Below are 25,877 nucleotides of genomic sequence, written 5' to 3' on the forward strand. Positions count from 1 at the left end.
GTATAAAGTGATAAACAAGACAGATATGGCCCTACTCTTTGTAATGTTCATGATCTAAAAGGAAGAAAGTAATTACGAACACAAGTAATTATATTTGTGCCATGTGCTACAAACAAAAGGCAAAGGAGTGGGTGTGGGTGTGGTGATTGGCTCATCTCTGAGAAAATGACACTGAAATTAAGACCAGATCAATGAATACAAGGCAGTCCGGTGTGGCTGGAGAGTAGACTTCAAACAGAGAATCAGTATGTGGGAAGGACTACAGAGAAAGTGTGCTGGGATAGAAACTGGGAAGAAGGGTAAGGGACAGGCACTGTTATGTCTTCCCCACTGCCATAAATGAGCAAAAGAATTCTGGTTATAAGATACATTACGGATTTCCAGAGAATTTCAGGGAAGTGTGTGACTGACACAACTCAGAGATCAGTAATTTTCTATGATCACAAAAGGATTCTGCTATTAGTTTGTGTACGTGATTACTAAGGAATAGGGCTAAATTTGCTTGTTTTATACATACATACATCAAACCAAATCCAACCAGCTGCTGTTCAGTCAATTCCAACTAATGGCTACCCCATGTGTGTCAGAGTAGAATTGTGCTCCACAGAGTTTTTTCCTTTTTAAAGAATATATTTTCTTTTCGTTGTTGGTGTGAATATGTACAGCAGAGCATACACCAATTCAACAATTTTCACATGTACAATTCAGTGACACTGATCACATTCTTTGAGTTGTGCAACAATTCTCACCCTCCTTTTCCGAGATGTTCCTTCCCCATTAACATAAACTCACTGCTCCCTAAGGTTCCTGTCTAATCTTTCTAGTTGCTATTGTCAATTTGATCCCATATAGAAAGATCCTAAAAGAGTATAATATGCAACACAGACATTCTTTACTAGTTAAATTAAACTACTGTTTGGTTTTAAGAAGGCTTCAGGGGCTATATTTGGCTATGGTTTAAAGATTTTATCTCAGAGAAATAATTTTGGGGACTCATCTAGTCTCAATGGCTCCAGAAAGTCTCTAGTCCATGAGAATTTGAAATTTCGCTCTACGCTTCCCCCGCTTTGATGAAAATTCTTCTACAGAATTTTTAATCAAAATGTTCACCGATGGTACTGGACACCATGCAGTTCTTTTGGTTTTATCGTGAAGGACGCAGTTATTCAAGGAGGCAATTAGCCACACATTCCATTTCCTCCTCCTATTCCTGACTCTCTTTCTTCCTTTGCTGCTCCAGGTGAAAAGAGAGCAATTGTTGTACCCTGGATAGGCTGCTTGCAAGCTTTTAAGACTCCAGGCAGTATGCAATGAAATAGGAAGTAGAGCAGAAGCACTAAACATGGCATTAGGCCAATAACTGGGATATCCCATGAAATTATGACCCTAAACCTCCAAACCAAGGAAGCAAATCCTATGAAGTGTTTGAGTGTACGTAAGCAACTCCAACAGCTACTTTTTAAAAACTATTTGCTGTAAAACCTACAAAAAAAAAAAACCTTCTGCCAATTCAACTTTTTCTAGGTGTACGATTTGTTGACAGCAATTACATGAATCAGCTATACTCACATTGAAGTCGAGCTGATTCTGATTCATAACCACCTGTAAGACAGAGTAGAGCTGCCCCATATGGTTTTCAAGGCTGCAATCTTTACAGAACCAGACTGCCATATCTTCATCCTGTAGAGCAGCTCCTGGATTTGAACTCCTGACCTTTCAGTTAGGAGGTATGTGCTTTAAACCCTGCACTACTATGGCTCCTTACTGGCTGTATAACTCTCCCTTAGTCAGTGCAATTTTTCCATCATCATAATCTGAAACTCAGTACTCCATAAGCAGTAAGTTGCCCTTTCCCAATCCCTCCCACCCGTTAACCACTAGCAAACTCTACATATTTGCCTGTTCTAATCTTTTTATATAAAAAAAATATAAGTGAGGTCATATAACAGTTGTCTTTTTGTGATCGACTTATTTCACTCAGCCTAATTTTTAATATCTTTAAGCTCCACCCATATTGCCGCAACTATCAAGACTTCATTTCTCTTACTGGCTGAGTAGCATTCCATTGCATGTAAGTACCACATTTTGTTACTTATTCATTTGATGGGCATTTAGGCTGTCTCCACCTGTTGGCTATTGTGAATAGTGCTGCAATGAATACTGTGAGTTTCTGCTTTCAAGTGTTTTGGGTATATACCTAAGAGTGGAATTGCAGGGTCATATGGTAGCTCTATTTTTAGTTTTTAGAGGAACCACCATGCTGTTTTCCATGACGGCTGTACCATTTCGCGTTCCCAGCACCAACGAATAAGGGTTCCAATTTCCCCACATCCTTGCCAACACCTGCGTTTTTTTTAAATCTCAGCTATCATAGTGGAGCCCTGGTGGCATAGTGGTTAAGAGTTTGGCTGCTAACCAAACGTCAGCAGTTACAATCCATTAGCCATTCCTTGGAAATGCTACGGGGCAGTTCTACCCTGTCAAATACGGTCACAATGAGCCGGAGTCTTGTTGGAATCTAAGTTATTCCAGTGGGAGTGAAACGGTATCTCACTGTGGTTTTAATTGCATCTCTCTGATAGCTAATGACACTGAGCATCTTTTCATGTGATTGGTGGCCATCTGAATGTCCTCTTTGGTGAAACGTCTATTGAAGTCTTTTGCCTATTTTATGACTGGGTTATTTGTCTTTTTGTTGTTAATTTTTTGTAGTTTCGATATATTTTGGTTATTAGATTTTTATCAGCTCTATGGTTTCCAAAGATGTTCTTCCAGTCGGTAGCTTGTCTTTTCACTGTTTTGGTAAAGTCTTTGAATGAACAGAAAATTTTAATTTTTATGAGAGCCCATTAATTTATGGTGTTACATTCTGTGTGTGATTCTGTTATTATATTAAACAATCCATTCTTAAGACCTAGGCCTGACACCACTGTCAACTGCATTTTCTTCTAAGAACTTTAGGGTAGTTGATTGCACATTTAGGTCCTTAATCCATTTTTAATTTGTTTTCGTGCATGGTGTGAGGTACGGATCCTGTTTCATTTTTCTGTGTGTGGAAATCCAATTTTCACAGCGTAGTTTATTGAAGAGACTCTTCTTTTCCCATTGAGTGGACTCAGTGTTCTTGTCAAAAACCAACTGACCATAGATTGTGGGTATATTACTGGACTCTTAATTCTATTCATTGGCCTATGTGTTTATTTTTATACCAGGACCAGGCTGTTTTGATTACTGTAGCTATGATAGGTTTTAAAATTAGCAAGTGTGAGACCTACTTTGCTCTTCTCTTTCAACATTGCTTTAGCTATTCAGGGCCTCTTGACATGCCATGTAAAGTTGAGGATTGATTTTTCCATTTCTGTAAGGAAGGCTGTTGGAATTTTGGTCAGAATTGTGCTGAATCTATAGATCACTTTGGGTAATACTGACATCTTAACAATATTAAGTTTTTCAATTCCTGAACATGGAACAGCTCTCCATTTATTTAAATATTCTTTCATCTCTTTCAGCAGTGTTCTAAAATTTTCATTGTGTAAGTGTTTCTCATCCTTGGTTAGATTTATTCCTAGGTATTTTATTCTCTTAGATGCTAATTTAAATGGAATTGTTTCCCTTATTTCCCTTTTGGATTTCTCATTGCTGGCGTATAGAAATCCGACTGATTTTTGTTTGGTAACCTTCAACTTTGCTAAATTTTTTTTTTTTTTTTTTTTTATTACTTTTAGACGTTTTCTTCTGGACTCTTCGGGATTTTCTCTCTCTCTCTCTACAGAGAGAGATTTATCTCAAGGAAATGGCTCACACAGTTGTACAGGCTGGCAAGTCCTAAGTCTGTGGGTCAGACATCAGGCTGGAGGCTTCTCCTGACTCAAGCAGCTGTGGAGACTGATGAGCCCAAGATCTACAGGTCAGACTGCCGGTTGTTCACAGGCTACAAAGGCTGACAAATCCAAGATCAGCAAATAAGACGGTAGGCTGCTGCCTCAAGTCTCAAGAATATGCTTCACTGGTTTTGCTTCTCTAGAGAACTCAGCCTAAGACAGATACTTTTTATTTCTTTTTCTTGTCTTTACTGATCTTGTAAGGATTTCTAATATAATACTGAATAAGTGGTAAGACCAGGTCCAAAACCAAACCTGTTGCCATTGAGTCAATTCTGACTCAGCAATCCTCTAGGACAGAGGAGAACTGCTCCATAGGGTTTCCCAGGAGCAGCTGGTGGATTTGAGCTGCCGACCTTTTGATTAGCAGCTGAGCTCTTAACCACCGTGTCACCAGAGTGTGAGAGCAGGTAACCTTGTCTTATTTCCAATTTCATGGAGGAAGCTCTTAATCTTTCTCCATTAAGTATGATGTTGGCTGTTCAAACATGCCCTGAATCATACTGATGAACATCTTTTCTATTCCAATTTTCCTGAGTGTTTTCATCAACAAAGGGCGTTGGGTTTTATCAAATGCTTTTTCTGCATTCACAGAGATGATCATGTGGTTTTTTTCTTTGTACTATTGATGTGGTGTGACTGGTTTTCTAATGTCAAATCATCCCTGCATTCCTGGTATAAATCCTACTTGGTCATGGTGTACGGCTCTTTTAAAATGCTTTTGGATTCTGTTTTCTAGTTTTTTGTTGAGGTTTTACATCTATTTTCATAAGGGATTAGCCTGTAGTTTTTCTTGTGGTATCTTTATGTGGTTTTGGTATCAGGGTTATGTTTGTTTATAGAATGAATTAGGGAATATTCCTTCCTTATCTATCTTTAAAGAGGGTTGGTGCCAATTCTTCTCTAAATGCTCGGTAGAATTCTGCAGTGAAGTCATCTGGTCCAGAACTTTTTTTGTTAGAAGGTTTTTGATCACTGACTCAATCTCTTCACTTGTTATGGGTCTGTGGAGACTTTCTATTTCCTCTTGAGTTCAGTTTGGGTAGATTGTGTGCTTCTAAGAATTTGTCTATTTCATTTAGATGATGTAGTTTTTTGCCATACAGCTGTTCATAATATTGTCATAATTCTCTTTATTTCTATCAGGTCAGTTGTAGTATCTCCTCTTTCATTTCTTATTTTGGTTATTTGCATCAAAATTTTTCTTTTTTCGGTCAGTCTAGCTAAAGATTTGTCAACGTTACTCATCTTTTCAAAAGAACAACTTCTAGATTTGTTGATTATACTATTTTCCTGTTTTTATTTTTGCTCTAATCTTTGTTACTTTCTTTCTTCTGGTAGGTTTAGGCTTAGGTTGTTCTTCATTTTAAAGTTTCTGGAGTTGTCAGCTTAGGCTGTTGATTTGAGGTATTTCTTGTTTTTTCATGTAGGCACCTATTGCTAGCAGTTTCTGTTTGAGTACTGCCTTTGCTGCATTCCGTACGTTTTAGTATGTTGTGCTTTCATTTTCATTTGACTCTAAGAAATCTGTGATTTCTCTTTAGTTATCTTCCTTGACCCAGTGATGGTTTGATAGTGTGGTGTTTAATTTCTATATGTTTGTGTCTTTTCCAGGATTTTTACTTTTATTGATTTCTAACTTAACTCAGTTGTGGTCAGGGAAAATATTTTGTGTGATTTTGTTAAAGTCCTAAATTTTGGGATGCTTGATGGTGAGGACTGCTAGCTCATACTTAGAATCAATAACTTACTGTTTCTGTTAACCTGTAAACTTTATACACTTTACCTTGTAAGTAAGGCAATGTTTTTTTTGTAATCGACCTAGGATGTTGTCAGCTTCTTCCCAAGGAGCTCCGATACAAACAGTCTGTCTACCCACTATGTTCCCAGAAAGGAAAGTTTTGCAATTGTCTTTTCACTCTCCCTACCACGTAAAACCCCTATAGTCACCAAGTAGCACATATCACCAAGTATAACTATTCAATGAAGCACACACATCACCAAGTATAACTAATCAACAAAGCACACACATCACCAAGTAGTAACTAATCAACAAAGACTCTTTAAACCCATCATGTTAAAATCCCCACTTCAGATATCCTGCCCCTCACTTCCCTGAATCACCATTCACCTATCAGGAATTTTGTATCGATCTTTTATTTATTTTTTTTTTTAATTTTTATCGTGCTTTAAGTGAAAGTTTACAAATCAAGTCAGTCTCTCATACAAAAATTTGTACACACCTTGCTATATATTCCTAGTTGCTCTACCCTTTATGAGACAGCACACTCCTTCTCTCCACTCTCTCTTTTCGTGTCCATTCGGCCAGCTTCTGATCCCCTCTACCCTCTCATCTCCCCTCCAGACAGGAGCTGCCCACACAGTCTCATGTGTCTACATGATCCAAGAAGCTCACTCCTCAGCACTATCATTCTCTATCCCACAGTCCATCCAAACCCTGTCTGAAGAGTTGGCTTTGGGAATGGTTTTTGTCTCGGGCTAACAGAAGGTCTGGGGATGTACTGTTAGTTCTCGATTTTACCATATAAATATGCTTTTGTAACTGTACCACCTTGAAGCACTGTGGTTTCACTTTGTGGACTATGCATTTCCCCAGTTTAAACTGTATTTTGCCTTCAATAAAACTCTTTGCTTTTGCTTAAACAAAGTATGCAGTATCACTCTTTGACAACGTAATCTTTTTAAATTTATCAAAACTTGCTTTGTGACCTAACATGTGGTCTATCCTGGAGAATGATTCATGTGCGCTGGAGTAGAACGTAAATTGTGCTGTTGTTAGGTGGAGTGCTTATATACATGTCTGTTAAGTCTGTCTGATTTATAGTGTCATTTTTTTTCCCCATCCTTTCACTTCCAACCTATTTATGTCCTCGGGTCTAAGGTGTGCCTCTTATAAACAGCACACAATTGGATTTTTTTTTTAAATCTATTCTACCACTCTCTTTTGATTGGAGCATTTAGTCCATTTACATTCATTGCAATTACTGATAAGAAGTGACTCACTTTTCTATTTTGTTGTTTTTTGTGTTTTAAGCCTTCTTTATCTTTTTCCTTTACTACTGCTTGCTTTGTGTTTTGTTGGTTTATTATAGTGAGCCATTTGGTCCCACCTTCTCCTTTCCTTTTACGTATGTTTTTTAGATATTTTCTTAGTGGTTACCATAAATATTACACTTAACACCTTGTATTTATAATCAATAAGGTTTTCAGTGGCTTGATTTTTGGAAGTAGATTGCCAGGCCTTTCCTTGAGGCAACTCTGGGTGGATTTAAACTGTCAACCTTTCAATTAGCAGCTGAGTACTTAACTATTTGTAGCAACCAGGCACATACTTATGTACATAGTGTCGTTGTTAGTTGCTGTCAAGTTGATTTTGACTCATGGCGACTCCCGTACGCACAGCAGAACTGCTTCACAGGGTTTTCAAGGTTGTGGTCTTTCAGAAGCAAATCACCATTTTTGTCTTCCGAAGAGCCTCTGGGTGTGTTCGAACCACCAACCTTTCGGCTAGCAGTTGAGTGCTTAACCATTTGCACCACCCAGGGACTCCTACATGCATATATAAACCAAACTTGTTACCGAGTCGATTCCGACTCATAGTGACCCTATAAGACAGAGTAGAACAGCCCTATAGGATTTCCAAGGAGCAGCTGGTGGATTCAAACTGTTGACCTTTTTGGTTAGCAGCCGTAGCTCTTAACCACCGCACCACCAGGGCTCCACATACGTATATGTGAAATTATATACATACACAGAGACACACATACGTGTATATGAAATTACACAGAACCATATTTGATAAACTTTTTCTCTTCGTAACATACCTTGATTGTGTATTGGCAACAGCTGTGATGGGGGTGGGGGCTGTGGTAATGGAGCTGGCTGAGTGGTCGCAGGACTAAGCACAGCAGTAAACAAGTCCTCAACATCCTTTCCTCCAAGCTCTGTAAGACAAAATAATAATAGTAATAAGATTGAAAGACTATCGAGGCCACATTATAGGGAATGCCATTTTCATAAGCTAAAAATTCAGAATGAGCATACCTGGAATTTTATATAACTTTCCAAGAATTGCTCCTAGAATTAAAATAAAGAAATAGAAATATTAACAACTATCATTTAAATATAATATATAAAATAGCATCTAATTGATATAGAAATTATAAGAATAGAAGATAAATTATAAATAAGCATGCAGAAATCTTTGAAAATCATATTTACTCATGTGTTTTAGAAAGCCTAGATGTAGGGCAAATATTTTACCATCTGTGACCATTTTGTCTAGTTCAGGACTGAGGATTCCATCTAGTTGCTCTTCACTTAGTGGTCGTGAATTCTGACTGACACTTGGCTGAGGCAGAGAAGAAGGGTCATCAGCGACGTGGCCAATATCTATTCCAGCTAAAGGAGTGAGGTAAACAGATTAAAGAGTGAACTCAGAACACTCAAGCAAAAGACATAAAACTGTTTACCAACATTAATTAATATACAACAATACGGTAAAAAAAGGGCAATGGAAAGTCTATACTCCAGAATTAATCAGGATTCCATCAGACTAGACAGCCAACTGATAAAAACTTGGCACAATGTAAACATAAGTGCTACTTAAAAGTTGTATTTTAATCGAAGTAAATATATTTCCTGAGTAACACAAGAACACATCTGATTTTAAATTATTGCTAATTTCCACAAAAAATAAGCACCATATGATTTAGATTTGGGTTTGGTTTTAAGACATCAATATAGAAATATTTGCTTCAACTTGGAAACGTACAGTTCAACTCTCATATACAATATGCGAAACAGGAAGGATGTTTCACATAAATTAACAAAAAGCTCTAAACCTCTAATGTTTAATAACAATCATTCTTTGTGAACAATTTCAATTACAGACTGTATTTTTAAAATATTCTGTAGTCACAAAACAAGGCTATATATATAATAATATCATAACATGCTTTAGCTCATACGAATTGGTATTTTACGCAAGAGTCACGTTTAGTAAAAGTGGCTTATTGCCCACTTTTTTTCATGCTTTCTGAATGTTATTACTATTAAAAAACTAAAAATTCTGCCTGCTCTTATTTGATCTCATATTAGGAACAAACGCTACATAACATTTGGGTAATATGAAAAATTACATATTAGCAAGAATAGAACTAGTCATTAAAAATAAACGAATAAATAAAACTATGGAAAAAGTCATCCAAAGCACAGTAGAGCTGTCCTATGCTTTAGCCACACACAACATGGGAAAAGCCAAGTATGGATTAGTGACAAAGTAGCACTACTAACACACATGCATGCGCCTAGACGCTGTTTCAGCTGCAACCACTATAGAAACGAAGGCTACTTCTAGTCAGTGGTCATCCATTGCTCAGTTTCTTACCAAATGGAAAAGGTGAGCTCTCAACCTGGAAAGTGCATAAATCAAGACCTACAAGACCCAAACCAAATAAAATGGATGATTACCACAGGGGCAGGAAGTGAGGGGAAATGCAAACAAAAGAAGAATCAAGATACAGGAAGAATATAAGGCTATATGCCTTAAATATGATGCAATCAGAAAGACAACAGAAATTAACTAACTTGCTATTTCCCCCTCTAAGGCAGAAAAATCAAGGTGGACCAAATGAAATGCTGAGTTTTCTGACAAAGCCAGTGAGTGCTTCAGGAATCGGGAAAGAGGCAAAAAAATAAATTTGTTCCACACACCTCTCACTCACATCATAAAACAGAAATCAGGCAGATAGTACTCATACATACCAGAACGGTCAACTGATTTTGCTAGGTCATCTGAAATTATTCCAAGGATGTCATCGTCTGTGTTTAATACTTCTGAGAGGTCAGCTAATGGGTCATCAGCAGTACCTATATATAGTATTTTTTAAAAAGTTATAATATTTTCTTAGACATTAAGTTTTGAAAGACCCTCACTCACTCAACCATTTACTAAACACCTATGGTATAAAAGACAGTGATTCTTTATTTTAAAATCAGGAATTTTCCATAGCAAAGGCACTCCAATGTTTTGAATACAGAAGCTTATTAAAAACTGAGATGATTTCTGTTTTCTGGCTAGTGCACATTGGCAATAAAATTTCAAATAAAGACTTGTAAACAATACAAGAAATAATAAAGAAACAAAGGAAGAAAAAAATTAAGAAAGTAGCATCTCTAAAAATGACAACTAGGAAAAAAACACAGTGGGAGAAGGTAAATAAAATATGAATGACAGACCATTACTTAGAAATTCACTGTAAAGTATAAGCCAGGTACCATCTAGCTAGATGCTTAATGCCAGTGATGCTCTTCATACTAATTACTCACTCAGTTACTTGTTTAAAAAATTTGAACATCCATAGAGCTATGTCCAAGGTTTATGTATCAGGCACTGTTCCAGCCACTGGGAATACAGAAGTGACTAAAATCAAGTGCTTGCCGTCACAAAGCTTACTCTCTCAGAGGAAGTTAGACAGTACGTAAGTGGCATCAGGATAAATGTTATTAAAAAATATAAAATGAAAAAAGCAGCTTAAGTTATGGAGATGCTATATTATAGATAAGATGGTCAGGGAAAACCTTTTTGAGTAAGGCCACTGAGCAATAATCTAAATGAAGTGAGGGCATTAAGATGCAGAGAGAAGGAGAGAACACCATCCAGGCAAAGAACAGATGGTGTAAAGTCCCTAGGGCAGAAGGGCTTTGCCAACACAGGAGGCCAGTGTGGTCGCACTAATAAAGGAGGAGAGTGGCAGGAAATAAGAGAGGCAGCTAGAGCAAGATATTGTACGGTTTTACAGGTTTTGGTGAAGCCATGGGCTTTATTCTAAAGTGTAACCTGATGCCACTGAGGGGGAGGCTGAGCACTACGGGATGGTATGATTGACATGCAGAGGGAACGCAGTGGCTGGCATGTGCAGAACACACCTGGCAGCAGGGATGTGAGAGTGGGCACGACTGCAGATCCTTAGGAGGCTGCTGCTGCAGTCTAAGGGCATGGGGATGACCACCTGTACACGGTGGCAGGAAAGGGGAGGTAACAAGTGGCTGGCTTTGGGGTGTATTTTGAAGGCAGAGACAAATTTGTGGATGGGTTATATTTGGAATGTAAGAGAATGACAAGTTATGGAGGACTCCAAGGTTTTCTGGCCTAATTAAGTAGGAAAAGACGGGAACTCTTATTTAGGCTAGCTTTAGTAAATATGGAAACCCTGGTGGCGTAGTGGTTAAGTGCTATGGCTGCTAACCAAAGGGTTGGCAGTTCGAATCCACCAGGCGCTCCTTGGAAACTCTGTGGGGCAGTTCTACTCTGTCCTGTAGGGTCGCTGTGAGTCAGAATCGACTTGACAGCACTGGGTTTGGTTTGTTTTTTGGGTGTTAATAAATATATTACTCATTCAATTAAAGAACATCTGAAATTTTTAATCCATCTCGAGTATATTTTTATATAAAAAAAAGGACATAAGCTTAATCCTAGGTTAAATATCTCGGTGAAACACAAAGAGTCTTGTTCCATTAAAAAGTTTATTGCTCAGATAGAGTTCATATGTAAAAACATTATGACTTTTCAAACTGATAGCTAATGTAAGCTTATGTACCCAAATAGAAATTTTTTAGAGAAACAAAATTACTTCGATAACGTATTCTCTAACGTAATCTATTTGAAAGAAAAGAATTCTGGGTATTTCTTTCAGGGCTCATCATGTGTGTGTTTTGAAACCAAAGGAATTATACTGCACAATGTAGCTAACATTAAAAAAAAAGTTACGTCTAAAAAGCTTGATCTACCTGAAGAACCCAAAAAAACTAAACCCGTTGCCATCGAGTCGATTCTGACTCATAGCGACCCTGTAAGACAGAGTAGAACTGCCCCACAGAGTTTCCAAGGAGTGCCTGGTGGATTCAAACTGCCGAGCCTTTGGGAAGCAGCCACAGCACTTAACCACTACATGACCAGGGTTTAAGACATTTTATATCTTATCAACAAATTATTAAAATTGATGTAAAGGACTATATCAAACGAAAGGGTCAAAAAAAAAAAAAAAAAAAGCCTAAAAAAACCTTTACTTGTTTATTTCCCCTTATAAAGGCAAATGAGTAGTTCAACTGCAAAGAGCATTACATTAAATTCAGGTTTTGAAACGGGTATTATTCTAGTTCTCCAACTTTGGGCTTTATAGATAAACCATTCTCTTCAGGAACTCTGTGGAAAAAGTGACTTCAAATAATGGAAAAGGGAACAAAAATAACTATCAGTGTCTTTTTTTTTCAATCACAGTATGTTTTTGTCCAGTTTCAGTTCTCTTCCGTACAAAAACTCAAGTGCAAATAGCTTCTATAAATGACGAGTCATGATTTTTATAAGATCTCTTACAAAGGGGCCAGAGATCTTTCATTGTACATTATTTTAACAACATATTGATGTCGATAAGAGCAGGTAAGTGCCTAAAACAACAGAATTAAGGTCGAATGATTTGCTGAAGACTGAACAAACAACACTTGGCTGTTAGTTGAGTGTTTTAATTTCCTAACCACCGACAGTGAGGCAGAGATGGCTGGATGTGCGTGTGTATGCATGTGAGGGGATAGATGGCGTCTACGCACACCAAGTAATTAACTCCAGATAATGCCAAGTTAGTGAGACTGAAACTACTTAATACATTAAAAGTAAAATTTTCCACGGAAGGTTGCCTTAAAATTGTTTTCTAAAATAAGTTTTAAAATGAATTTTTAAGTAATAAATGCAATCAACAGTAAACGAGATTGTCAGAAGAACATTAATGGCACCATAAAACCTACAAGTGGTGGGAAAAAAACTGAGTTTACAATTTTTCCATTTCCATCTAGTTAAATCCCTAGAGTCCTGTTTGCAGTAGTATTACTTTACAAACATATCTAAGTTTTCACATCTTTCCCTGATCCTAAATAGAACCCATGTTCACTATGTATCTAGGGCAGTGGTTCTCGACAGGGGGTGATTATACCCGAGGAGCATTGGGCAATGACTGGAGACATTTTCGAATTGTCATGAGGCCAGAGACGCACTGGATGGACTTCCTCCTACAACAAAGACTTATCCAGCCCAAACCCTCAAGAGCGTTGAGGCTGATAAAACATGATCTATATATTTCACCGCATTAACAGTCTGTTAGCCAGTTTCCCACCACAGTATTTTCTTTTCTTCTATCCTGAATTTCTTTGGGCTGTATAATAAATAAAAATCTATATTATGTCAGTCACAGATTATTGATGACGACTCACCAACTATGGCTAAGTTATACCCCTGGTACCTTGCCCACAGCAAAGGATAAACTGTACATTTTCCTTCACGACCCCTCATTTTAGTGGTAATAACAAAGTAAATTAATTTGCCAAACTGTATAGAACTTTGTACTTAAAAATTTATGCTTCTGTAAAGTTGAACATAAAAAAGCAAATAAGGACAAACTAAAGCATTTCAAAGGTTTAGTTTAAAGGAAGACTGATTTCTTGTGAATTATTCCAAATACCTTGAGTCGCAGGTTTTGCTGGAGTTGAGGATGAAGGAAGCAGTGGATCTAAGGAAGGATCCAAGAAATTCGTGTTCATGTTTGTTTTACATGAAAGTTGAGCTGGATCTTCTGATAAATTATCTAAACCCAGCTTGTATTGTCTACTTGTATCTAGAAGATCTTTTCCAAAAAAAGCTTCCTAAACAAAGATAAGCACATATGAAAATCATTAACTTCATTATAAAATTCTAAACAGACATTAGAAAAGCTTTGTACTTAACAGTAATGATTATTAATAAATACAGAAAGATCCTGTCAAATTTTTTTGTATAAAAGATTTGCCTTATTTAAAATTTTTTGTAGCTTTACTACTGACAAATAAAATTATGCAAATAAAGTCACACAATTACATGAAACGTGTTTCTAGCAAATGCAATATTTCAACAATTTCAGTAGATTTGGCTACAATTAAAATTAAACTTACTAGATTTACAAACTTAATTCATATTAGAAGGAAAACTAAAGCTTCAAAAATATTATTAATATTTATAGACTACTTGTGGCAGTTCTACTCTGTCCTATAAGGTCACTGTGAGTCAGAATTGACTCGATGGCACACAACAACAGCAACAATCTAATAAAATCTACATAAATATTACCATATGCTCCAAATTTTCATTTATTAAATACAGCAGACTTTTTACTCAAATGAGTGCTTGATTTTTATACTCCTGATTACTAAAAAGGAGCCCTGGTGACACAATGGTTAAGAGCTTAGCTGCCAACCAGAAGGTCTGCAGTTTGAATCCACCAGCTGCTCCTTGGAAACCTTATGGGGCAGTCCTACTCTGTCCCATAGGGTCGCTATGAGTTGGAATCGACTCGATGGCAACAGGTTAATTACTAAAAAAGAAAACTGAGGAAGATGTATGTTAATTGAAAGGAAATGTATTTTAAAACCAATTAACCTAGTAATGGATTACTGGAAAATTAAGGGAAAAAAATACAACTGAAGCAACATATGCAGTTCTATTGAAGGAGAGATCAGAGGAATAGTCCCAGACACTGAAATTCAGACGGACACTCAAGGATACTCTGTTCTAATTCATTTCTTACATAAGAAGAAATAGAGGCCCAGAAGGATGGACAACTTGCTTAGGAACCTAGGTCAGCTAGTTGCTAAGCCAGATGTTCAACATCAATCCTATTTCTGATTTAGGTTCTTCCAATATATCACATAACATTGAACTCTTCTGTGACATAATATTTACAAGATAAACTAGAAAGAATTCTATATTCATGTAGCTGACCTCTATCAAACATAATCTCTTTATATTAAGAGATATTTTTGTAACTCATATTTTGGGAAAAAAAATTTGGCTGAAACCTTTGACTAATTGGGACTATAAAAGTGGTAAAGGATTATTAAGACTATAACTGTGGCTGCTAAAAAGACATCTTTATTCAGTGAACATAACTACTGTAACTTGTATTGGCAAAGCAAATTTCAGTAAGACTTGGGTTGGCAAGTATACGGGTGAGACTGGTTTGGAAGGACAAGCTTTCCAACTCCAAAGTACCCTCAAATAAAACTAAAAGACTTTGTCATGTTGTATAAATACTTAGAAATAAACAAATGTGATAGAAAGAAGTTACTGAAAGGTATCAAACTACAAAAAAGGTAAATGTTAACTTTTACGATCCTCCGGAAGGTAAATATGGCATTTTTATGATAAACACCAAACCAAACCCACTGCCATCGAGTCGATTCCGACTCATAGTGACCCTGTAGGACAGAGTAGAACTGCCCCATAGAGTTTCCAAGGAGCGCCTGGTGGACTTGAGCTGCCTGCCAGCCTTTTGGTTAGTAGCCGTAGCACTACGCCACTAGGGTTTCCATTTTTATAACTTGAAAGAAAAAACAAAACAAAACAAAAGCAAGTAAAACATTAACACAAACAAATCTATTTTTTCACAACTCACTGTATTACATTTCCTTAACTAACTACAAAATACAACGTAAAGCAAAATATTACTTGTAGATAGGCAGGGAAGGTTTCCTCAAGCTTATTTTTCCGTTTTCGGTATCTCTTCTTTATTTTTTCTGTACTTTCAGTAACAGAAACAGATTCGTCAACCAGAGTATCTGGTAACTGCTCACTCCAGCCTAAAAGAACAGTCACATTTATAAATATGTGGCACTTAAAATTTTCAGATGAATTCACTCAAGGTAATTTTATAGCTTACCAACATATACATAATTCCATAAAAACAAGCAAGCTTTTTTAAAAAAAGACTGCAAAGTTTATTAGTAAGTTTTAAAAGTATCATAAAAAATTCATTTCACGTCTATTTATATTAGCAGATGTTTCCTATTGTGTTTTCTCTTAATCATCAGTATTTCCTTGCAAAGCAGAAACATTCTTTAAACTAAATAATTTGTTAAAGATTATGAAAATCGATAATGCTCATGAATAGAGAAAATAGCTAAGGGAATTCAGCGATTACAAACTTTTTGTAGGGGATAATGTGAATATCCATCCAAGGTCTTAAAGTGTTCTTCAGTTCAGCAATTCCTAGCACAGAATTCATTGCAAATGAGGTATCTGTAATCTGTGTGCACCGTGAAAATACAGGACCGCGAAAACGAAAACTACGTGATCTTAAAATCAATCAGAAATGGAAATAAAATTTTGGGCTATAAAATTAGCAAAGAAACAAGTACACTACTTAAAGCAGATGTGTGAGCAATCAAACCGACACTCTCGTCTGCTTCTAAGTGGTAGAGTAAATGGCACACCCTTTCTGAAAATCAGTGGGGGCATTTCTGTTGCCAGACTACACAGGTGGACTGATTCTTCCTCTGAAAACAAGTAAAAATACTAGATGAACATTTATTTAAAAAAATCTCTTTAAATGTACCAGTAATCTAGCTAGAAAGTAAAGAATTCCCAGGGACCAAAACTTAAGGTAAAGCAGGAACCAGGGAAGTAAGCAAAGAACTAAATTAAAAATCTTTGAAATTTGCTGAAATCTGGTGATCTTGAATTCCAGTTTTCAGAGCCTTTGAGGTACGCAGAGTAAAGACATAGCTTAAGGCCCTCCCAAAGTAGAGTGGCTAACCGGTGGCGCCTTTCATTAACAAGAAATACGCCCACCCCATCTCTTCCATCCATCACATCACCACAAAGAAAGAAAACTGTCATGTCAGGAATCTGGTACTGGGTAGAAAGGTGAAAATGAAAATCTTTCCCAAGAATTCAAATTCAGCATAACTCTAATATGGGTAAGAATCTTAAATTCATGTAACTTGGGTGGACCAAAAAACTTCAAGATAAGAACTTAGTTTAAAGTAGTCCTGGTAGCACCTCACCCTCCTGGGAGTAACAAATGAAAATCTTCTGAAAAAACCCACTTTAAAATTCAATTCTCAAAAAATTCAAACAGAGAATGTTCCAAAGAAAGTGGGCTCATGGTTAAACACACACACACACACACACACATCTCTACATCTCACAATACACACAATGAAATGAGGCACTAGGAGACAGAGCCAGCAGATACAAAAAGGAGAATCAGATACGCAGAGGCTTTGGGCATTTCGTATTCTATCTACATCTGTTAGATCCACGAAAATGTATGTAAGGAATACGCTACAAAGAGAAACTAGATACCAATAAGGTACCTTGGAAAAGGAAAAACCTGTATATAAAATAAAAAACTCAATGAATTAGTTCGGATGAGACACAGATACTAAACGAAAAGATAAATCTAAAGAAATTATTTAGAGGACAGAACGGAGAGAGAGATGGAACCCATGAAAAAGCAGTTCCACTGAACGCATCAAATTTCTTAATCAGGGCTTATTATTACCGTGTTATCATATTAGAAACTTCTTGAAAACCATTACTGTGTTTCCTTTTTAAACTGTGCAGCAATTTCTCATGTTTAGGAATTCACCTGAGCTCAAAGCTCCATCCCCAGTAAAGGAGGAACTCTACTGACAGACACGCTGAGCACATCTCATTTCTCTTCATACACTCTATCATTCAGAATACATAGACTATATTCAAAACATATGAAACACAGATTATGACCAACAGACTACAAAGTCTTCATCAGAACCAATTCTCATATTGGCTGAAAAGAGAATAGTGTATTTTTAATCGATAGAAAGCTATGGCTTTGACAAAGATTTAGCTTTCTTTTAAGGGAGAGTGACAATATTAATTGGAAGATGCGTTTTTAAAGCAATATACAGTTTTGTTAAAGATTGTTGGAGTGCTCTGTCATTTTCAACTACACAGTTGAAAAATTTCAAATTTTATGCCAAGTAACTAAGAAACAAGGGAAGAAAGGCCTCTTGTGAGATAACCAGAAAGCACTTTACGTAAGTTTAAGTGACTGCATTCCTGAAATGTTTATATTGAATACAGGGTGGAAAAAAAAAACAAAAACAAAACTCAAAGAATATAATCTATTGGATTTAAACTATTTCCTATCAATGCTACAGATATGAACCTTAATGCTTTGATCAAGAAGAGGCAATAAGGTTGTGACTGCAGCACTATTTAGGACATCTTTTTCCAATTACAGACATCATGACAGAGGTTTTAAGCCAAACAAAATCAGTATCGTACCATCATCTCTGCTAGGTAACTGCTCAGAAATAGAGCCTGAGGAATCTTTTCTGATCACAGATCTTTTGGTTTTTCCTTGCCCTGTTCGACTTCTTTGCCGTACCATAAATCCACCAATACCTATCCAAAAAAGAAATTGGGTAGACTCGTAAATAATATATCCCTATATTTTATTTTCACAATATAATGACGCATTTTCCAAAATTCAATCTGGGCTAATTTAAATCAGAAATCTCACATTTTTATGCAAAACATAAAAGTTTGTAAATAAGCAAATAAAAAAAGTCAAAGCTTTTGCTATCACTAACCAAATAGGAATTAAAATTCATCGGCGTACAGAATGACTGCACACATTTTCTCTTCTAGACAATGTCAGAATAACAACAGCCAATAAGTGATGCTTATCTATTTAACAAATAGTAACACATATATCATCAATCACATTACTTGTATACTAGCTGAGAAAGAAAAGATAGAAGATACTTACAAACCAGATGACCCAAACATTCTTTGATTAATACGACTTCAGGGGATTGTGTCTATTTATTCCATATTCTCATGGTCTCTGGACCTGAGACACACAGAGCGCTATGGCTGAGCATGAAATCTGGAGCCAGACTGCTTAGGCTCAAATTCTGGTTACTAACTGATTTTGGGCAAGTTACTTCTCAGTGCCTTAGTTCTTTCATTGCAAAAGAAATAATATTTAACACCTCTTCATACATGTTATGAGGATTAAATAAATCAATACACGTAAAGTTCTCAGACCAGTGCCTGACACAGTCAACACTGTAAGATTTTGCCATTATGATACAGTTGTCTAACGAAATACTTCACGATCTAATGGACCCCTCAACTAGAGGGATGACTTCCATATAGAGGGGGAAAAAAACCACTAAATATAAGCTCCTAGGAGGAATTTATAATTTGGACACTGTCTTAAAAAAGTAAGAGCACTTATAAGCTCCTAATTAGGAAGAAAAGAAATTATTTACATGAAATGGTTTGAATAAAACGAATCTTACATCCTTGTTAGAGACATGGCCCATCTGGAGGGAAGGTTATCTCTTAAGCTCTTGCAGAATACAAACAAAATGGAGACAGAAAGTTCTTCTTTACAAATCAAAAAGGGTTTAGATTACTCTTACCAATAAAATATAAGTAATTGGAGGAATAAAGAGTATACTGATTCAATTTAATACCACATTGATGAGTAAACTGACTTTGGAATACTTGGCTCAGTGAAAATGGAGAAATATACACTGATTTCCTAAATGTCTGTTTTCATTACACTAATAACTATTACTTTGTCATCGACCTATTTTCATCACTTTTCCTCATGTTAATTGCATAAAGCAACAAACTCAGTATTTTTAAAACAAATTATCAGATATTAATAAACTGCTTAAAGAAAACCTAAAAGTTTCACGCTATGACAAGTCCTATAACTTTTTTTCAGTAGGGCAAACAAAACACGGCCAGCAGGGCAGCTTTCTCTCTACCACTGAGGCAGTGAGGAAGTAAGAGTGTTTAAGCGGTCATAGTATTAACTGGATTATAAATTCTAGAAACATAAGAACTCTGTCTTGTTCATCTTCACACTGTATACTTACTGTCACTCCTGTATAAACACTCAAATAAATTTTTAAACATTCAAATATCAGAAAGTAAATACTGAAAATTAAAAGAATTATAAAAGTATACAAAGGGGGAAAAAGTATACAAAGGGGAATGAATAAATGGTTTCCATAGTCCAAATACAAATAAAACCAATTTAGTAAAGCATTTAATAAAATAGTTAACATCTGGGCTAAGGCATTAAATAATGACTTACTGTGAAGTTTTCATTTACTCAGCCTAAGGAATTCATCAGCTAAAAAGCATATTCAATCAGTTTGGTTCTTTAATTTTATACACACAATCTTTAGCTAAAAAAGCTGTTAAGGTGCTATATTTAATCCTGATTAATTTAATTTTAACTCAAGTCCTCAGTGTTATTTTTTTCTTATGTTAACTCAGTTTGATCATACTGCAATTTCTAGCTCAGGCACCATACCTGGTCTGTATGGTTTCCTTTTTCTTTTCTTGGCACCCTCTGCTCCTTCTGCTCCCTTAGGTTCATCATCCACAGCTTCCCGCTCAGGACTAGATTCGGACTTTCCATCACAATCCATAAGTTCTCCTTCTGGAAAAAAGTAAATGTACAGATAAGATTGGAAAACATTCAATACAAAATTTCTAAGTAATAAGAAATAAAAAGCAAAGTGGTTGCTGAGCTATTCTAATCCTGCATCCCAGTTGATAGGAAAAGTATAGAAAGAGATTTTAAAAGCCTTAAATGGTATTAGAAATCGTGCTGCTTACTGCAGTAATCCCAGGAAAGGAAATATTCACAATCAGGGAAAGGGAAAACACACAAAATGGTCAAAAAGTATGAATCAATTTACATTTAACAAATCATCACCTTGTTTTCAATTATGTCTTCAACCCAGGGCCCTAAAGCGGTCTCTCTCTCTGGCTTAGAACTCTCTTCTGAGCTCCAACAACAGCTGTAATTGGGTATCACCAAGGTACTACAAACTCAATACCCAAAATTGATCCTAATTTAAGATAACCTCCTCCCCTTTTCCAGGTGCTACCTATCAACACCAAAGACATTGAAACCTACCCTGAGGAAGTGCAGACACCTGGGGGACAGCCTTGACAATTCTTTTTCTCCCACAATCAAGATGCCTGTACTACTTTCTGGTTATCTCTCAAAATTGTTTTACCTCTCTACTACCATTATCTGGATCACTTTTCTTTCCAAAAGGATGGTGGTAGAGAGAAATAAAACGATTTTGGCAAAGAATATTGAATATATCGCAGACTGCCAGAAGAACCAACCGATCTGTTTTGGAGGAAGTACAGCCAGAATGCTGCTCAGAAGCCATGATGGAGAAACTATCTCACGTACTTTGGACGTGTTATCAGGAGAGACCAGTCCCTGGAGAAGGACATCATGCTTGGTAAAGCAGAGGTCAGTGAAAAAGAGGAAGACCCTCAACAAGATGAAACGACATAGCGGGCTGCAACAATGGGCTCAAACAGAATTGGAGGGATGGTGCATGACTGGGCAGCGTCTCGCTGTTGTACAGAGGGTCGCTGTGGGTCGGAATCTACTCAATGGCACCTGACATCACCCCTGTTCTAGTCCAATCTTCCAGATGGCTTACTTCAATACCCTCCTAATTTCCCTACCTCCAGGCATACCCCCTCTCCAATCAGTTCCTTAAATTTCAGTATAAATGATCTTTTTATAAATATGTATCAACTTTCTGCTTAAAATTCTTTAGTGTCTTCCCAATGCCCTCAAAATAAAGTTCGTATTTTAAGGCCCATTACCAGGATTCTGTTGTAAACTCTCCAGTTTCATCTTGCTCCAACCACAGTGAACTACTTACGGCTCCTTGAATGCATCAAGCTCTTTGTTCTACTACTTCTTCAACCTCTGCCTTCAACCTACTCATCTTTCAAGATTTATTCCAATCATCGCTTTCTTAGAGAACCTGCTGCCGTTGAGTTGGTTCTGACTAACGGTGACCCTATAGGACAGAGTAGAACTGCCCCACAGGGTTTCCAAGGCTGTAAATCTTTAAAGAAGCAGACTGCCACATCTTTCTTCCGTGATGGGCTCAAACCGCCAACCTCTCGATTAGCAGCTGAGCACTTAACCACTACGCCACCAGGGTGCTTTCAAAAAGTAAAAAGTGATATATAAAGTGGCTCCAACATGACTGGTGTCACTAAAGCCTAAGGTTTCTTTTAGTGAACATCTTAATAAGGGCTTTCTGATTCCCACAGACTGCAGTGAAGGAAAACACAGTACACTGCCCAAATACGAAAAGTTATCCCATCAATACGTATTTGTGCATGGATAGACAACCTCTGGAAGTTTATGTGGTTACAGTGGTTCTCTCGCTGGACAGGAACTCGATCTCTGGGAGGAGACTAACTTTTCACTGTTCAACTTTTTAAACTCTTTGTACTTTTTTTTCTTATCATGCACAAATAGTATCTAATCAATAACAAAACCCACTCCTCATAAATAGTTACAAATGCACATGCCCTCTGGTTTACCACCAGTGGAGGGAACTGCTAGAATAAGTTCCTAAAAACAAAACAAAGGAGCACCTGCAGCCATACAAAATGAGGGACAGCAGAACGCATACACAGCTGCTCACATACGCAAAAACGCCTCTGGAAAGATACACGAGATATAGTTGCCTTTGGTGAAATGAATTGGGGGCATGACTACGGGGCAGAAAAGAGTTTTCACTGTTCACTCTTTTACTGTTTTTCAATTTGGAACCATGTGAACGTATAACCTGCCCAAAAATCCAATCTAAAAAGTTGAGGGAATTCACACTAACATTATAGGAGCAGGTAAGTCATGAGGAAGCAGCCACCTCATCTGCATGGACGGGTTATTTCCCTCTTCCCTGTCTCCTATAGCTACTTAAGACCACTTCCCTACTCCCTCTACCCTGCCCGTGTCCCTTCCCTGCTAGTGCCTAAGTGCAGTCTTCTCTGACACCTGCCAAGCACCCATTTACGCTGTGATGGTCTATGTCGGGGCCTGACAATTGAGGGGCAAGGGACTGTGTTCTCACTCTTAAGACACACAGGGTGTTGTTTTCTTTTGGTTTGGAATTATTTGTACTGACAGAGTTTCTACATTGCACTAGATGAATTAAAAAGAAACCAGATTACACAAGAGATTTGCTTTTGCTATACTAAGGTGACCATTTATGACTTTCTTAAACACATCTCAGAAGTGTTAAAAATCAACAAAAAAACCAGAGGATTGCTACAACACTCTAGGAGCATCACATGTTACCTGGGAGTCTGTACAGCCTCCTGTGGAAACCAGAGTGAGATACTTCTATGGGGACACGTATTCTGACAGCCTCAAGTCTACAAATGCACGTTTCAGATCACTTCTACCTAACAGGCTTTCCAAAATTTAATTTTAAAATCATCTAGCTTCATCCTTATGTACTGTACTTCCTCATAAAGTAGCCTGTCAGGTATGACATAATAATACAGAGGAAAACATTTACACGTGCTTTCATTGATAATTTTTCCATAGCTTACAAAATGAAGAAAAATGTATGGACACATTGAGTAGAGATAAGAATTCTGGCAGACACTCCTCCACCATAAGTATTCAAAGAAACAAGCACAGGCATGATTTCCTTTCTTACATCACATTTAAAAACAATAGCTTGGGATTTTGTTTTAGTTCTGTAAGATAAAGAAAACACAGGTAGTCCCCAACTTACAACTCATTCGAGTTACACAAACCACACTTAAGACCATCTGTTTTTTTAATTCATCTTATCATTGGTACGTCTTCCTGGGAGAAAGTTACAGGAAAACGCATGCAGGGGATATGGAAAAAAATCGCTGAGTTATATCACTCCAACCATTTGACCAAGATACTGCTAATGGAAGCCAACGTTAGAAAAATCGTCCATATGGCAAGAATGCTGAATTTAGAACTTGGCATTGCCCATGCAGAACAGCTCACAGATCATGAAGAGGGGACTGACAGATCAGGACTTAATGAGTTTTGAAGAGGAAAGAAACGCTGAAGAAGAAATAATGAGGAAGAGGAGAGAAACTGTCAAAATGTTTTACAGTGGAAGGATCAGCTGGAGTTTTTTTTTTCTAAACTAAATCAGGGGCTTTAGTTGCTTGAAAACATAGGCCCTAACACTGACTGCTTTGCTAAGATCAATAAACAAATTTGGGAAGCAGTGACATGTTACCACAAAATAGACGAAAAAAAAGAAAAGGACCATACAAACAACTCTCACTACTCTTCCGACGAGAAATGCCCTCCCCATTCCCAGGTATAATTCAGAGGATCCAGAACCTTCCACAGTGGAGTTATTACTGCAACTGACAAAATGCCAACGTCACCCAACTCTTCCTCATTGTTGGAGTAGATTTTTATGATTTGTGTATTTTTTAATGTATATATGTGGGCTGGGTGGGATGTATGAAACTTACAGCTGTAAGTTTGTATGTAATGTTTCCAAACCCCAAAGACAAATAAAGATTGGATTTGTAGAGACACTGATAATAAAAGGCAGTAATACTGAAAATTGAAATACTACCACTAACAATGAGGTATTAGACTTTTGTTAGAAATAACTTATTACGGAGCCATCAGAGCAGAATGCTTTACATCAGTGTCGTATCAGTGAACAAAATGCAGAAAATCCTCTGCTTACGTTAATGTTAGGAGGCAAGAGTGTAAAAATAACAACATGATAAACGAGTTAATTATGTTTGCCAAGTGCTATGGAAAAAACAGTAGGGTAAGGGGGTTGGAGGTACAGATGGTGGTGAGAGATCAAATGAAATGGGTGGTCGGGTAGGCTTTACCGAGAAGGCAGTGTTCTCAATAAATGTTTCACATTTATTACCACAGTCCAGGACCACCTGCAGTTATCTGTGAAGCATTTATTTAGCACCAATACTGTAACAGCTTTTTATTTATTTCGTATGTGTGAAGCACTGTGCTCAGTGCCTGACGTGCATTTTCTCAGATCTTCAGCACAACTACCCTAAGAGGATGGTCCTACCATACATATTTTATAAATGAGAAGACTAAGTATCAAAGAAGTTAAACAACTTGCTTAAAAATATTCAAAGTAGGCTTGAACACTGGTCATTGTTCAATGTTTTACAAAGAGTGTTGAGATGTGATTAAAACACATTAGTGAAACAGTGTAAAACTTGGTAGATTTTAGGCTTTATACATAGTAGCAGAAAAATAGGCACTTTCAAAAATGAGGGTTTTATTAGAAATCTTGGCATAACATACAAGGATCATATTCTTAGGACCTTTTCCTGTGTTTTCTTCCTGAACAGGCATACTTAAGTGCCATAAAACTGAGTTTAAACATACGGATCTATCGAGTCTCAGTGGGGCAAAGCTGTGGTAATCCTTGATTTAAAAAAAACAATCAACAAAAACATCCAAAATGCTAAACAACAATCTTTTTTCATATTCATAGGAAACACTCTGAAAATGAGAGTTTCACTAAAACAATTAAAGGTGGACTATTGTACCATGTAAATGGAAAGCTAGGAAGTGTAGTGGCTTTTTCATGTCATTTTCTTATATTCTGACAAGTGTCAACACAAGAATACAAAAAAAAGTGCACACCACTTCTCACAGTGCTGCTCACAGGGTGCTTAGTCACAGGGAAACTTCCTAAGGTTTTGCTGTTTTCGTGTAGTTTTGTTTTTAAAAAGCTCTATGACCTCTCAGGTTCTCACTGTGAAGATCTAAGAAAGGGCCCTTCAAGGCTCCGGCAGGAGGGGGGCGGAAAGCAGCCACTTTAAATACTCCCAGAGTGTTCTCCGTAACAGAAGCCTACTCTCCAAGGGAAAAAACTTCATCAGAGCTTCAGGAACCCAATAGATGGATCTTCATCAAAAGGAGGAAAATTATAGAATGGAACTCCAAATTCCTATTGGAAACTGGGCTTACTGGACACATTGAGACTGGGGGGACCCCCAAATCTATTGCCTGAAAACAACTTTTGAACCTTGAGCTGAAACTATCCCATAAAGTTATCTTTAAACTAAACGATCTAGCTCAATAAATAAAAAATGTCTGCCTTAATAATGTACCCTGTTGAAGAATTAACTCTGAGGTATCAAAATGACAACAGTAACTCTAAAGCACAGAAGAGAACATTAAGGGGAAGTGAGTACCAGTTAACGGTGGTGAAACACCAGTGACAAAGATGATGAGAATGGTGACACTACTTGAAGTATGT

The 25,877-nt window shown here is 37.1% G+C and overlaps 1 protein-coding gene across 17 annotated transcripts in view; it reads right to left on the bottom strand.

Annotated features, from left to right (window-relative positions):
• The window catches only part of KMT2C (lysine methyltransferase 2C), a 395,919-nt gene that overhangs the window by 90,477 nt on the left and 279,565 nt on the right, over nt 1-25,877 (bottom strand). For all 17 annotated transcript variants that reach the window (XM_064275087.1, XM_064275080.1, XM_064275084.1 and 14 more), the window contains 8 exons: nt 20,093-20,221; nt 18,037-18,156; nt 15,433-15,563; nt 13,415-13,595; nt 9,669-9,773; nt 8,166-8,303; nt 7,947-7,979; nt 7,727-7,846 (listed from right to left, as the gene is read on the bottom strand). In XM_064275087.1, the coding sequence (XP_064131157.1) occupies nt 7,727-7,846; nt 7,947-7,979; nt 8,166-8,303; nt 9,669-9,773; nt 13,415-13,595; nt 15,433-15,563; nt 18,037-18,156; nt 20,093-20,221 (957 nt within the window). The remainder of the gene's footprint in view (nt 1-7,726; nt 7,847-7,946; nt 7,980-8,165; nt 8,304-9,668; nt 9,774-13,414; nt 13,596-15,432; nt 15,564-18,036; nt 18,157-20,092; nt 20,222-25,877) is intronic.

This window comes from Loxodonta africana, chromosome 22 (assembly GCF_030014295.1).
Source record: "Loxodonta africana isolate mLoxAfr1 chromosome 22, mLoxAfr1.hap2, whole genome shotgun sequence".
In the NCBI taxonomy this organism is placed as follows: Eukaryota; Metazoa; Chordata; class Mammalia; order Proboscidea; family Elephantidae; genus Loxodonta; species Loxodonta africana.